General features: G+C 39.5%; 1 protein-coding gene across 1 annotated transcript; it reads left to right on the top strand.

Moving 5' to 3' along the window:
* Positions 1 to 6691: 6691 nt before the first annotated feature.
* On the top strand, positions 6692 to 11783 carry LOC143347671 (uncharacterized). The gene is made up of 2 exons (XM_076777066.1): positions 6692 to 7035; positions 9981 to 11783. The coding sequence occupies exons 1-2, from the start codon at positions 7006 to 7008 to the stop codon at positions 11781 to 11783; spliced, it is 1833 nt and encodes a 610-aa protein (XP_076633181.1). The 5' UTR covers positions 6692 to 7005.
* Positions 11784 to 13103: the final 1320 nt, after the last annotated feature.

Below are 13103 nucleotides of genomic sequence, written 5' to 3'. Positions count from 1 at the left end.
AAGCTGCTTACCTGTTTTCATTTACCAAACATTTATTTCTCAATTAACCCTTTGCGAGTGTGACCATTTTGCACATTATTCTAAAACATTTGTAGTATTCGATTTCAATGCGATTTAAGTAAGCATATAATATATGATTTCATTTAAGTTTTTCTTTTCTAGAGAAGATAGAGAAAAAGTTTATTTAATTTTTTTTACATAAAATTGAATTCTTCCCAAGATTTATATGAAACATTTAAAAGATCTTTTATAAATTACGCCTATGTATCGGAACAACTATAAAACAAGAGGTATATTCATTATTATCCATAGGCTGATTATAGTCAAAGTCTAACCGGATTTTGAAATGAGAGCATAAAACTTAAATGTAAAGTTCCATTTAAATTCATTCAGCCATTTATACTCAATCGTATTAATAATATACATATGTACGCTCATACATAGGAATAATAAAAAAAAATTTCTTTTTTTTCAATAAATAAAATATAATTAGGAGACCTTAAAACGTGTATTTTCATAAAATAAATTTTACAAAATTTTGTTTTCATTATGGGTACTTTGCTTATGTGCGCCTACATAGGTGAGAAAGTAAAAATGCCTGGGCAGTCGAGAATCTCGACTCGAGATTCCAAATCGTATGCCGGTGACGGGAGGTCAGATTTCAGTTGTTAAGAGTGGGAAGGCAAATGTGAGCCTTTCTCTCTCTCCTCCCACGAGGCGGTCCGAAATTACTTCGGGCAGTTTCGGAATAATCGAGAAAGAGAGCATGCGTCAGTTTGCCTTTGTCTACTTTCCGAAACTCCACGAGCTCACGTACGCGTGATCTGGCATGGGTGAGTAGGGCACCAGGTGCTGAATCTGGCATCTCTGACTTGGAATCGTATGCCGATTATCGCGAGGTCGTATTTCAGCTGTTTCTCTTTTACAAGAGCAAGAAGGAAAGGCTCATACTAGCGTTCTTTATCGTTTTCCCGAAATTGTGCGAAATGCCGAGCTCACGTAAACGTGGCTCCTGCGGTAGTATATGCTTGTTATCCCCACCACTTCGTTAGACGCTAAGAAATTTCGTCGTCACTACTGTCGATTTCGATGCACTCTCAGACAGTAAACCGTTACAATGACAAATCCCAATCTGCGTATCCTTTCCAAACTAACGAGAACCAAAGTATCCAATCGGAAAATAGCCAAATAACTCAAAAATTCAATATGACCGAAAACAAAACCTCATACGCCAATATAACAAAACGTGAATACACACCAACCCAAGATCAAGCTATTATTCTGCAATCAATCGACGGAATCACCATTAAGGAGTATGCCCGGGCAATCGGTAACATAACAGGACCCAAAGCTATAAAATATCTATCAAGGATCTCCAATGGGAGAATTTGTATATACCTAGATAACAAAAAAACGGTTACAAACTTAACCTCTAAACACAAAACTATTGCAATAAATAACGTAAATATAGAAATCCGCCCAATGGTATTACCGGCCGAAAGAATCATACTATCAAATATCGCACCTATAATTCCCAACACAGCTATCGAAAAAGTTTTCAGAACAAACAATATCAAATTATACTTAAAAATAACCCCATTAAAAGCAGGAATCGTCGACCGGACCTGTTGCATATTCTAAGCTTCAGAAGACAAGATTACGTAGATCCAGAAGATGCAAAACAAATCCCGGGTTCCTTTCTTATTACGTTAGAAAATAACACCTACAGAATATTCGCTACCACGAAAAAACAGACATGCTTCAGGTGCAACGAAGAAGGACATATTGCCACGCAATGCCCTAACAACCAAAATTTAAACGGAACTAGCTCACCAAAAATTGCCAACCTTTAATCCTTCCCATAGCCCCACACCGAAGATCGGCCTAAAGAAACGGAGATAGAAATAGAAATGTCAAGTACACCTGAACATGTGGAATCAATGTCGCTAGATGATTCTAACACAACAGAGCCAACGGCAAGAATATTAGATGACTCGATTGCAGCTAAAACAAGTAGCAAAAGACCGTTATCCACAACTTCAGAAGAAAGTAACACAAAACCAGTAAAACTAAGCGATCTTGAATTCAAGTCACCAGGCGCAATACCCAAAAAACCCTGTGGCGTCGCTTCCCATGCTCGCCACTAGAGGGGTCGCGCTCTCGCAAGCGCTCGACCGACCCCTCAGTTCCTATATATACACTCCTCGAACGACTTCCCAATATCCCAGTCGTCTAAGGCAGGGCCTGCTAGAAAGCCTTACTGATGAGTCCACTAGCAAGCCCGGACGAAACGCGCCCCCTCCTTTCCTTTTCCGTCCTCCTACAGAATTCTCACGAGCAGCCCCACACCGCAGCGAAGCAGAGCCACAACCCCATAGGAACCCTGAACCAGTCTCTAAGACAACAAAACGGCCCCCATCACTCGCCTTTTCGTTAGACAAAATCGACGACATGCTGAAGCCTGCCAAAAACTACATTGGAGACTAAGGAAACAACTACGTGCTATGTTATATACAATTTAAAAGCTTCCTAGAAAACTCAATCACAGCTCCCAAAGCCCCTTAGAAATTTCTAAAAAAAATACACAACCAACACCCTCGCCTTAGCTGAAATGATTCTAAAAATCCACCCCTTGCTTAATGAACGTAGCATGAAAAACAGACTACACAAACTACATAAAAAAATAATCCAAAACTTCTCAACAAAAACAGCCGCCAACTGGTCATCGGAAATAGAGAGTAACTTCTCTTAATCAGAATGAAGCATATTATTCAACGAAATATAAATAGCTTTTACACGCAATTCGAACAACTACATCTCCTCCTTAACCAACAATATCCATCCATCATTTGCCTACAAGAGACAAAACCTTAAGAAGCACCACCTCCCAAGACTCGAAGCACCACCTGCCAAAGTTCAAATGATGCATTGCACGTTGTGTGCTGCCAAAGTTCCAATTTGTTGTACGTCTGTTGTACGTCTGACCCGAAATTACAAAATACGGCGGCTTAAATGTAACTTGAAGTGTCAGCTGCCAGCCAATCAGAAAGTTTCCTTTTCGCACCCAAGACGGTGGTCGGCATGTCTCAGGTACCGGCGGAAAAACCCTGACCCAACGATGATGTCAGACCGCGCGGTCACTTACTTGATTAGTGTCGTTAATGGCTTTAGGGCCTCATTGCCTTAAGGGCGCTAACGAAATGGCTTTAGGGCCCCATTGCCTTAAGGGCACTAACGAAATGGCTTTACAATCAAAATTTGTATTATACGCTAAACACTTACACTGAAATCCAATTTTTTGATCTAGGAGATAACTTTATAACTAATCCACAGGATATAGCCGACACCCTTGCAGAGACATTCCAAAAAAATTCAGAAAATAAAAGCCACGAAGAAATAGTCCACATACCCTCGCCACTCCTTATAAACCCAAAAGGCGACAACAGCCTTCTAATAGACCCCGTTTCCGAATCCACTCTAAATTCAATCATAACCCTAGAAGTGTAGGAAATGAAATTAAAATAGAATAAAAGATTTTAAGTTTATTTGAACATGAAATAAAATAAAGGTGTTAACTCGCTCGTGTCGACTCTTCGACGGTTCGCTCGACTCTGCCCTTTTTTTCCAGGGCCAGCCACGTGCGTCTTCTAAATGAATGACGCCACCCGCAACATTGACGGCATCGGCATCAATACCCTTGTATAAACAATCATTCGGCTCCAAGCATTCGTCGCTTACTCATACCACTCATGATTCACACATACCATACACACACCACACACCACATTCGGCCATCCTGCAGAGATATCTGCCCTCAGATATCAAATGTATTCTCACTATCCGTCAATGCATCTTCTAAGTCCTCAATCCAAGGTTTCAGGTATTCTGCAGTTATCGATGTTTGTCGTGGCCCCTCGTGCTCACCTACTTTCTCTACCAAATACCGATCATTGCGCAGTACACGGGTAATTTGATACGGGCCTAAATATTTATGCGCAAACTTTAAACCTGGTCCTGATTGTGTCCTTTTGATAGTGACCAAATCTCCTTCGTGATAGTGATGAGCCTTTTTACGATTCCGGTTAAAACTACACCGATTCTCCTGTTGGATTTTCAAAATGTTGTTTTTTGCTTGCCGTCTCGATTTTCTTGAAATAGTTCGTTCCACTCGTTGCTTATTATTTCTCGGACCTTGAGATTGTTCTTCAACCTCATATCAGTCCCGAATAGAATCTTAAAAGGTGTATTGCCAATACTGCGGTGCGGAGTTTCATTCAGGTAGTTTTGGCATACGTCTAGGTACCTGTGCCACTTATTAGGTTTTGGTGCGGCCAACTTAGTTAACACAGGAATGATCGTCCTATTCACCCTTTCTACCTGGCCATTCGCTCTTGGTACCCCCGTTGTAATAAGGCCAGCTTCAATATTTTCTTCTCTGCAGTACTCCTGAAACTCTGCCGAAGTAAATGCAGTTCCACGGTCTGAAATAATCATCCGGGGATTGCCAAAAATTGTCGCTTGTTTTTTCAAGTGGTTGACGACCTCTCCAGTACCGGTAGATTTTGTAGCATAGAGCCATACAAATTTAGAAAATCCATCTATCACTACGAATATGTGTTTGTAATTCTTCCGAGTTGACGGAAGCGGTCCTAAGTGATCAATGTGGTATACATCTAACGGAACGTCTCCTTTGTCGATAGGGTATAATAGTCCGTCTCGTTTTCCAGATTTTCGTTCAGCTAAAATACACGCAATGCAATTCTGAATCACTTTTTCCACTTTAGATCTTAGACCTTTGAACCAATAATCTTTTCTAACAAGAGTCTCGGTTTTACCACTAGAGAAGTGTCCGTTCTCATGCAACTGTCTTATTATTTGACCCTGCATAGCACGCGGCACTACTATGCGAATGTGATACCATCCGCAGTACACACAAACGAGTCAGCATTCCTCATCAAAAACACTTGAGTCACCATCCGCATCACCACCTAGCAGCAACAACATCTGAGTCAGACATCAGGCCCCAAACCAAACCATCCCCACTCTACAGCAATACCGCCCTTTATAAACCCTTGACAAAAATAAAGAATCTCTCTGTATTCTGAAAACCAAGACTCGCGTAACGTCATTCTGTTCGTCCCTTATCTTTAGCTACGGCGTAAGTCGCAACAGAGGTAACAGTTAGCATTACCTGAAGTTTTCGCGAGTTCTTATATTTTTCCCAGTGACGCGTAAAGTCCCGTCACATCTTGGCGATCCTGCCAGGATCCATTCGTGCACAACTGAGGATAAACAAGACTGCGGGAAGCCTACGGACATCTCCACAGCTTGGGACTACGAGAGCCGTTCTATCAGTTTGCACCAGGATTCGAGCAAAAGGTAAATTTTTAAGAAAAAAATATGAGTACACCAATTAAAGATCAGGAAGATATGAGGAGTATTCTCTCCCACCTTGAAATGATGACGACACAAATGAAAAGGCAAGAGGAGACAATGAGGAAACAAGATGAAGCGTTACGAAAACTCTTGCAAACCGTTAAAGTGTTAGACGAAGAAAGAGTAGAACAAGAAGGCGAATTGAAGAAGCTAGGTGTTCAATTGGGATTCATAGTCAGCACAGAAGATGGACGTTCCATCGAGGCGTCAAGAAGACCGACCACTGAAATGGAACTCACGGACGATGAAGGTGACCTCCACACGGCAAGGGCGGAACCTCGCCCATCCACATCAGCAGTACCCGCAACAACCGTGAGTAACCTTAAAACTACAGACGCGTTGCGCATGGTAGAAACCCTATACGGAAAAGATGACATCGGTGTCGAAGAGTTTATTAAATCGGTACGATTCGCGAGACATAGAGTCAACGATCCGGAAAGCCTACTCCGCATGATATTAACCGAGAAGATAGTTAGTCACGCTAAGAGAAGCATTAGATTTTGCCGTATTCAGACTTATGAAGAATTGTACGAGGCGTTGAGAACCCAAGTGTCGTTACCAGTCACAGTTAGTGGAAGCAGGAATAAGATGCAGACGATAAAACAAGGAATCACGGAGAATGTACAGTCCTATACCGCTCGATTTAAACAAGCAATGAGTGAACTGGAATACGCGGTTCAAGCAAAACACCGTAACCCTATCGCAAGAAATATTGCATTGGAGGAAGAAAATTTAGAGGCAGTCAAATTCTACATTCACAACTTGAAGAGAGAAATAGCCCAGTATGTCGTGCCTATGAGACCCAAGACGCTAATCGAAGCACAGCACGAAGCGATGAACATCGAAGTGTGGTGTAAAGATGCCAGGCCAACATCACAACCTCAACGACCCTATATGCCGCCAAGAGCAATGACCAATAATCAGCCAAGACATTTGATACGACCACCAAGTTTCATACCTAAACCGGCTAATAACCTTCAACAACAGACACAACGACCGATATCATGTGAACATTGTGGAAAACAAGGACATTCCAAACAAAATTGCTTTCGACTAAACCAGCAAAATTTTCCGATCGCTCAGTTCGGGAAACTACCGCCACCAAGAGTCAACCACATGAAGGAGACGGAGGGCCAAGAAGTCTACGAGTCCACTACACTCCAGGAGAACTGCAGCACCTACGATGTAGTTTCGCAGGAATGCTACGACCAGGAAGATTCTTACTGGATACTGGAGCAGGGGTCAATCTCCTCAAACGAAGATTTGTAAATAACATAACACCGTTGAAACACGCGAAGACGATACAATTAGGAAACGACTTGCATCAAACAACGCATTTTTATACATTTAGAATCTTAGGCCAAACCCATAACTTTTTAATCGTTCCAGATAACTTTCCTTTAATAGAAGACGGTATAGTTGGACTCCCATTTCTCAAAAAGTATCAGTATACCATTAGCAATGATACAGTACAACTCGATAATAAAACCTTTCGCTTACAGAGCACACCCAAGGAAATAGAAATCCCACCCGAAACCTGTACTGCGAGATATTGTAAGATCGGCGACGATGTTACGAGGGTTTGCTTCATTAATACTGGTAAGTTCAGCACAATTACATCAAATTCGATCGAACCTAAAGAGGAAAATATAAACAGAATCCATGAATTGCTAACGAAATTGCGTCTAGATCATATAGAAACCTCGTTTCGAGACCCTATAGCCAAAATAGTTTGTTCATATAACGATATTTTTGCATTAGAAATCGATCCGCTTCCTTGTACCACACTCACACAACACTCTATAAAGCTAAAGACAGACAGACCTATAAATATGAAATCTTATCGTCCACCAGAAGTTCATAAACATGAAATCCACAAACAAGTTAACGAAATGTTAAATAAAGGAATTATCGAAGAATCAGATTCACCATTTAACGCTCCGGTATGGGTAGTACCTAAAAAATCAGACGCCTCTGGAAAACAAAAGTGGAGAATAGTGATAGATTTTAGACGACTAAACGAACAGACAGACCACGATGCTTATCCGTTACCAAATTCCGATGAAATATTACAACACTTAGGAAACGCTAAATTTTTCTCAGCCCTTGATCTATCCTGGGGATTTCATCAGATTCCTATGGCGGAACAAAGTAAAAAATACACAGCATTTTCGACACCTGACGGACACTTTCATTATAATCGTATGCCTTTCGGACTCAAAAACGCACCCGCGACATTCCAACGACTGATGGACACCGCTTTACGAGGACTTATAGACAGACATTGCTTTGTTTACTTAGACGACATTATAATATTTGGAAGTACCATAGAAGAACACAACAGAAATTTAGCCATAATATTCCAGAGATTAAGAGAGACCGGACTAAAACTACAAGTAGACAAATGTCAATTTTTGAAACCTGAACTAGAGTATTTAGGCCATATAGTTACAGCAGAAGGAGTTAAACCTAACCCCAAGAAATTAGAGGCTATCAAACATTTCAAAATTCCGAACAACATCACACAAATAAAATCTTTTCTCGGATTAACTGGATACTATAGGAAATTCATTAGAAACTTTGCCAAAATTGCTAAACCATTATCCGACCTTACGCAGAAGACGAATCCTTTCCATTGGACAGAGAAACAGACTAACGCCTTTGAGACACTAAAACAGAAATTATGTGAGGCACCCATCCTATGTTACCCAAACTTCGACGAACCATTCACACTGACGACGGACGCCAGTAACGAAGGTATCGGAGCCGTCCTATCCCAAAAAAAACCATCCATGTTGCTACATTTCTAGAACGTTAAATAGTGCAGAAAAAAATTACACTACCTCTGAGAAGGAACTGCTCGCTATCGTTTGGGCCATCAAACGACTGCGACAATACCTCCTTGGACGAAAATTTTATATCTTTACTGATCATCAGTCTTTGCAATGGCTTCACAACGTGAAAGACCCATCTTCCAGGCTCATGCGTTGGCGCTTGAGGCTCGAAGAATACGAATACGAGATTCATTATAAACGGGGAAAAGAAAATGTAGTTGCAGATGCTCTGTCCAGATTACACCCTTTGAAAGTAACAGAAAACAAACCATTTACCCAAAAGATTAAAATTGTCAAACCTCCATCCTCGTTAGAAACTGAAGACAAGTCACCCGACATTCAAGAATTATCTTCCCCTCAAAATGACCTATACAAAGAATATGTAGACTGGAAGAAAGAACCGACAGCCGTCCCCATAAAGACAGTAGCTAATAGGCCACAATGGACTCAATTAACAAAAGACTTGCTAGGACCTCACGACGAAGCCACATGGCTAAACAGACTACACGACTTAATGGCATTACAACACCACAAACCCTCTATATCTTTCGGTATCGGAACGAATTTAAACCCTTTGCATATTATCGACATCCAGCTAATGCTTAGATTTCTTATGAAAGACTATCCCGACAAGAAACTCTATTTCGCGCAGACCCCTATACGAGACTACACGGAAGACGAAAAGAACCAGATACTTATTGAGAACCACGATAATGTACAACATTTAGGAGAAAACAAAACCATCGATAGAATAAAGGCAAAGTACTACTGGACGAACATTGACAACGACGTAACAAAATACATAAAACACTGTGATATTTGCCAAAAGAATAAACTCACTAGGATTAGATCGAAAGAGGAAGCTGTTATACCCGACACACCGCAAAATCCGAATGATAAAATCGCTTTAGACATCATAGGCCCATTTAACGTTACTACAAAAGGAAACCAATTCATACTTTCAATTCAAGATTGCCTAACGAAATATTTAATATTAGTTCCTTTAGCCAACCAGAAAGCCGAATCTATTATTGATCAATTGATGGAACACTACATTTATACCTTTTCCTCACCTAAACATATCCTGACTGATCAGGGACAGAATTTCGTATGCAAATTAATGGAGTCATTTGAAAAGGCCTTCAAAATTAAACACATCAAAACAACCAGTTTTCACCCCCAGAGTAACGGAGCTCTAGAAAGAACTCACGGAACTGTAAAAGACTTGCTAAGAACTTGTATTAATGAAAGAAAAACCGAATGGGATGAACATCTAAAATTAATATGCATGGCTTACAATACCTCAGTACATTCGGGAACCGGATACACTCCTTTCGAACTAACTTTCGGACATGAGGCAAATATGCCTTCGGCTATATCCACCACCCCTCATTTGAGTAAAGACGAACTGTTTAGACTTTGGAAACAGAGACATAAAGAGTATTTAGAAAACGCAAAGAAAATAATAGAATCAAACAAGAAACGGTATAAACGTGATCAAGACCGAAAAATTCGTTTAAAGACTATATACAATCAGGGAGATTTAGTACTTCTACACAACGATCACAAGAGCCACAAATTAGACAGAGAATGGTCAGGGCCATATGAAATAATAGAAATAAGAACGCCAAATTACCTCCTTAGAATAAACAAAAATAAAACCTTACTAACCCATGGCAATCGTATAAAATTATATCATTCTAATTCCAGACAATAACCAACCTAATAATACTTACTAACGCTGTAAGTATTCGGCCAATTAACAACACGCAAATTGTAAAAGAGATTGTAGGAAAGAACTTTCTATATCATAAGGAGATCAAAATAACCATAGCGTTTAAGATAACCGAATTAACTCAAAATGCGCAACAGATACACTCATTAGCTTTGGCAGTGCATAACTATTGTCAGGATTATAATTGTGATTTATTTGGCTACGACATTATAAAAAACAAATTAGCACGCATGGATCAGTCAATAACAAAACTGGATACTATACTACATAAGAGAAACCGACGAGGAATATTAAATATCATCGGATCCGCATCCAAAGCATTATTTGGTACATTAGATGAAGATGATCTAACTCTTGTAAACCAAAACATTGACAAATTATTTAGCGATCAAAATCAATTAACCAAGATAGTTCAGAATCAGACGATAATGTTCAAAGCTTTACTGACTGATAACAATTTTCACAGTTTAACTAATAAATTGCAGAAGAACTCAAAGGAATTACACGAACTACAAAATGCCTTATTGTTAGAACAAAATATTATTATCTTAGAAGCACTTTCAACTGATCTGACCAGTAGAATTAATGATTTTTATTTAACTCTTATACTAGGGAAACGGGGAATAATTGATACCACTTTAATACAAAGTGAAGACTTTCTAGAAGCTTACGATACGATATTGCGAGATAACTTCATGATGCATTATATACCAGCAACGCCAAAAAACTTTCAGACATTGATAGACATTAGTAGACTAAAGACACAAACAGTAGACAATGCGCTCATATACCAAATTATTGTACCTGTATTGGAAGAATCCGAGTGGAGCATTATAAAATATTACGCCATTCCCCACAAAATAAACAACGTATTCTTCTCACCCATATTAGATCATGACATGATAATGCAACAACAAACTTTTCAAATAATAATTGACGAATCTTACTTGGAAAAATACTGTAGAGACAGTTCTATAGGATTAATATGCGAAAGAACACAACCTACACGACACGACTATTACACGGGTTGCCAGAACTCAAAAGACTATAAACAATGCGGAACAGCAATATTTAGAATAGACGACGTAACATTTATCCCAATGCATACGCCAAATAAATATATAGCAATACCCAAAGAACCGATAGAAATTCAAACATTATGTACAAAAATGGATCATATTACACTTAATACACCAGCTATACTAACCAGCGAAGACGAATGTATTCTTATGTACAATAATAATATAATGAAAATTGGAGGTACAACGCAGAACACTCAAATGATAATTTCTGACTATGCGATGCACATAAACTTTACTGAATCAGATATGCAAATGTTAAAAGAATATATTCCACAAGCTCCAAGAGTAACTCCAAATTTCAATAGCTACCGACAGACTTTAGACAGCATGAATTCACAGTTAAACGACATAAAAATACAGCGACGTATATTAACTACTGCAGAAATAGCATACAATATTTTCAAAATCGCAGGATGGATATCGTTAGGACTTATAATTTTTTATGTATTATATAAAACAGGATTATTCAATTTATTGTCAAAACTTATACCAAAAACATTTTGCCTTAAGATTTGTTGTAACGAAGTCAATGTAAATAACCGCGGAGGCGTACAAAACACGCATTCAGACCCAACGGCTACAGCACCATCGACATCTACGAACGAAAACCCACTGATGTATCCTCTGGATGAACTACCACGAATTCCATCACGACCAAAGAAAATCGTACGCTTTGGAGGACCAAAACTAATCTAGGAAAGGGGGTGTGATACCATCCGCAGTACACACAAACGAGTCAGCATTCCTCATCAAAAACACTTGAGTCACCATCCGCATCACCACCTAGCAGCAACAACATCTGAGTCAGACATCAGGCCCCAAACCAAACCATCCCCACTCTACAGCAATACCGCCCTTTATAAACCCTTGACAAAAATAAAGAATCTCTCTGTATTCTGAAAACCAAGACTCGCGTAACGTCATTCTGTTCGTCCCTTATCTTTAGCTACGGCGTAAGTCGCAACAGAGGTAACAATTAGCATTACCTGAAGTTTTCGCGAGTTCTTATATTTTTCCCAGTGACGCGTAAAGTCCCGTCACACGAACATCGTCGTCAATTACCTTAAACAAAAGTCCGTTTCTTATTACGTAGTCGCCATCATTATTTTGTACACTATTCACAGAATCCATTATTTCCGATAACTCTTTGTCCGCACATTGCGCTTTTCGCAATCTCACGAGCACACTCATCTCACACTCACTGATAAGCATACACACCGGAATAGGCTTCCGACTTAACGCATCGACATGTCGCATATTGCTTCCTGAGCGATGTTCAATAGTATAATTGAACTCCTCTAACAATAATGCCCACCTTGCAACTCGAACACATAAGTCTCTTTTTTTCATAGTGAGAGTAAACGCACGACAATCGGTTATTATTCTAAACGGTATTCCTAAAAGATAAACTCTAAACTTATGTAACGCTTTAACTATAGCTAATATCTCTAATTCATAACTAATGTATCGCGATTCTGCCTCTGATGTTTTCCAGCTCGCATAATATGTTGGATGGTAACGTTGATCGACATCGTCTCTCTGTAACAGGATGGCACCAAGTCCGACGCTCGACGCATCCGTATGGAGCTCTGTTTCCGCACCTACGAGGTATAATTTTAAAACCGGCTCACTGCTCAATGCAATTTTCAATTGTTTAAACGCTAGCATATGTTTTTCATTTAGTTCAAAATTTACGTCTTTTTTCAACAAGTTCGACAAAGGTTGGGCTATTGTTGAATATTGTGGAATAAATTTGCGAAAATAGCCGGTTAATCCTAAGAAGCTCTGTACGTCTCTAACATTTTTTACTAATGGAAAATTCATAACAGCTAATGTCTTACGCTTCGACGGACGTACGTGACCATCCTCAATTATGTGACCTAGATATTCTATGCTACGTTGAAGAAAACGACATTTCTTCCAATTCACTCGCAATCCATAATCACTTGCAATACACAATATCTCACGCAATCTTGATACGGCTTCATTTTCGTCATTTGCAGGAATAATTAAATC

This window comes from Colletes latitarsis, chromosome 11 (assembly GCF_051014445.1).
Source record: "Colletes latitarsis isolate SP2378_abdomen chromosome 11, iyColLati1, whole genome shotgun sequence".
In the NCBI taxonomy this organism is placed as follows: Eukaryota; Metazoa; Arthropoda; class Insecta; order Hymenoptera; family Colletidae; genus Colletes; species Colletes latitarsis.
This window is presented reverse-complemented; position numbering and strand designations above follow the sequence as displayed.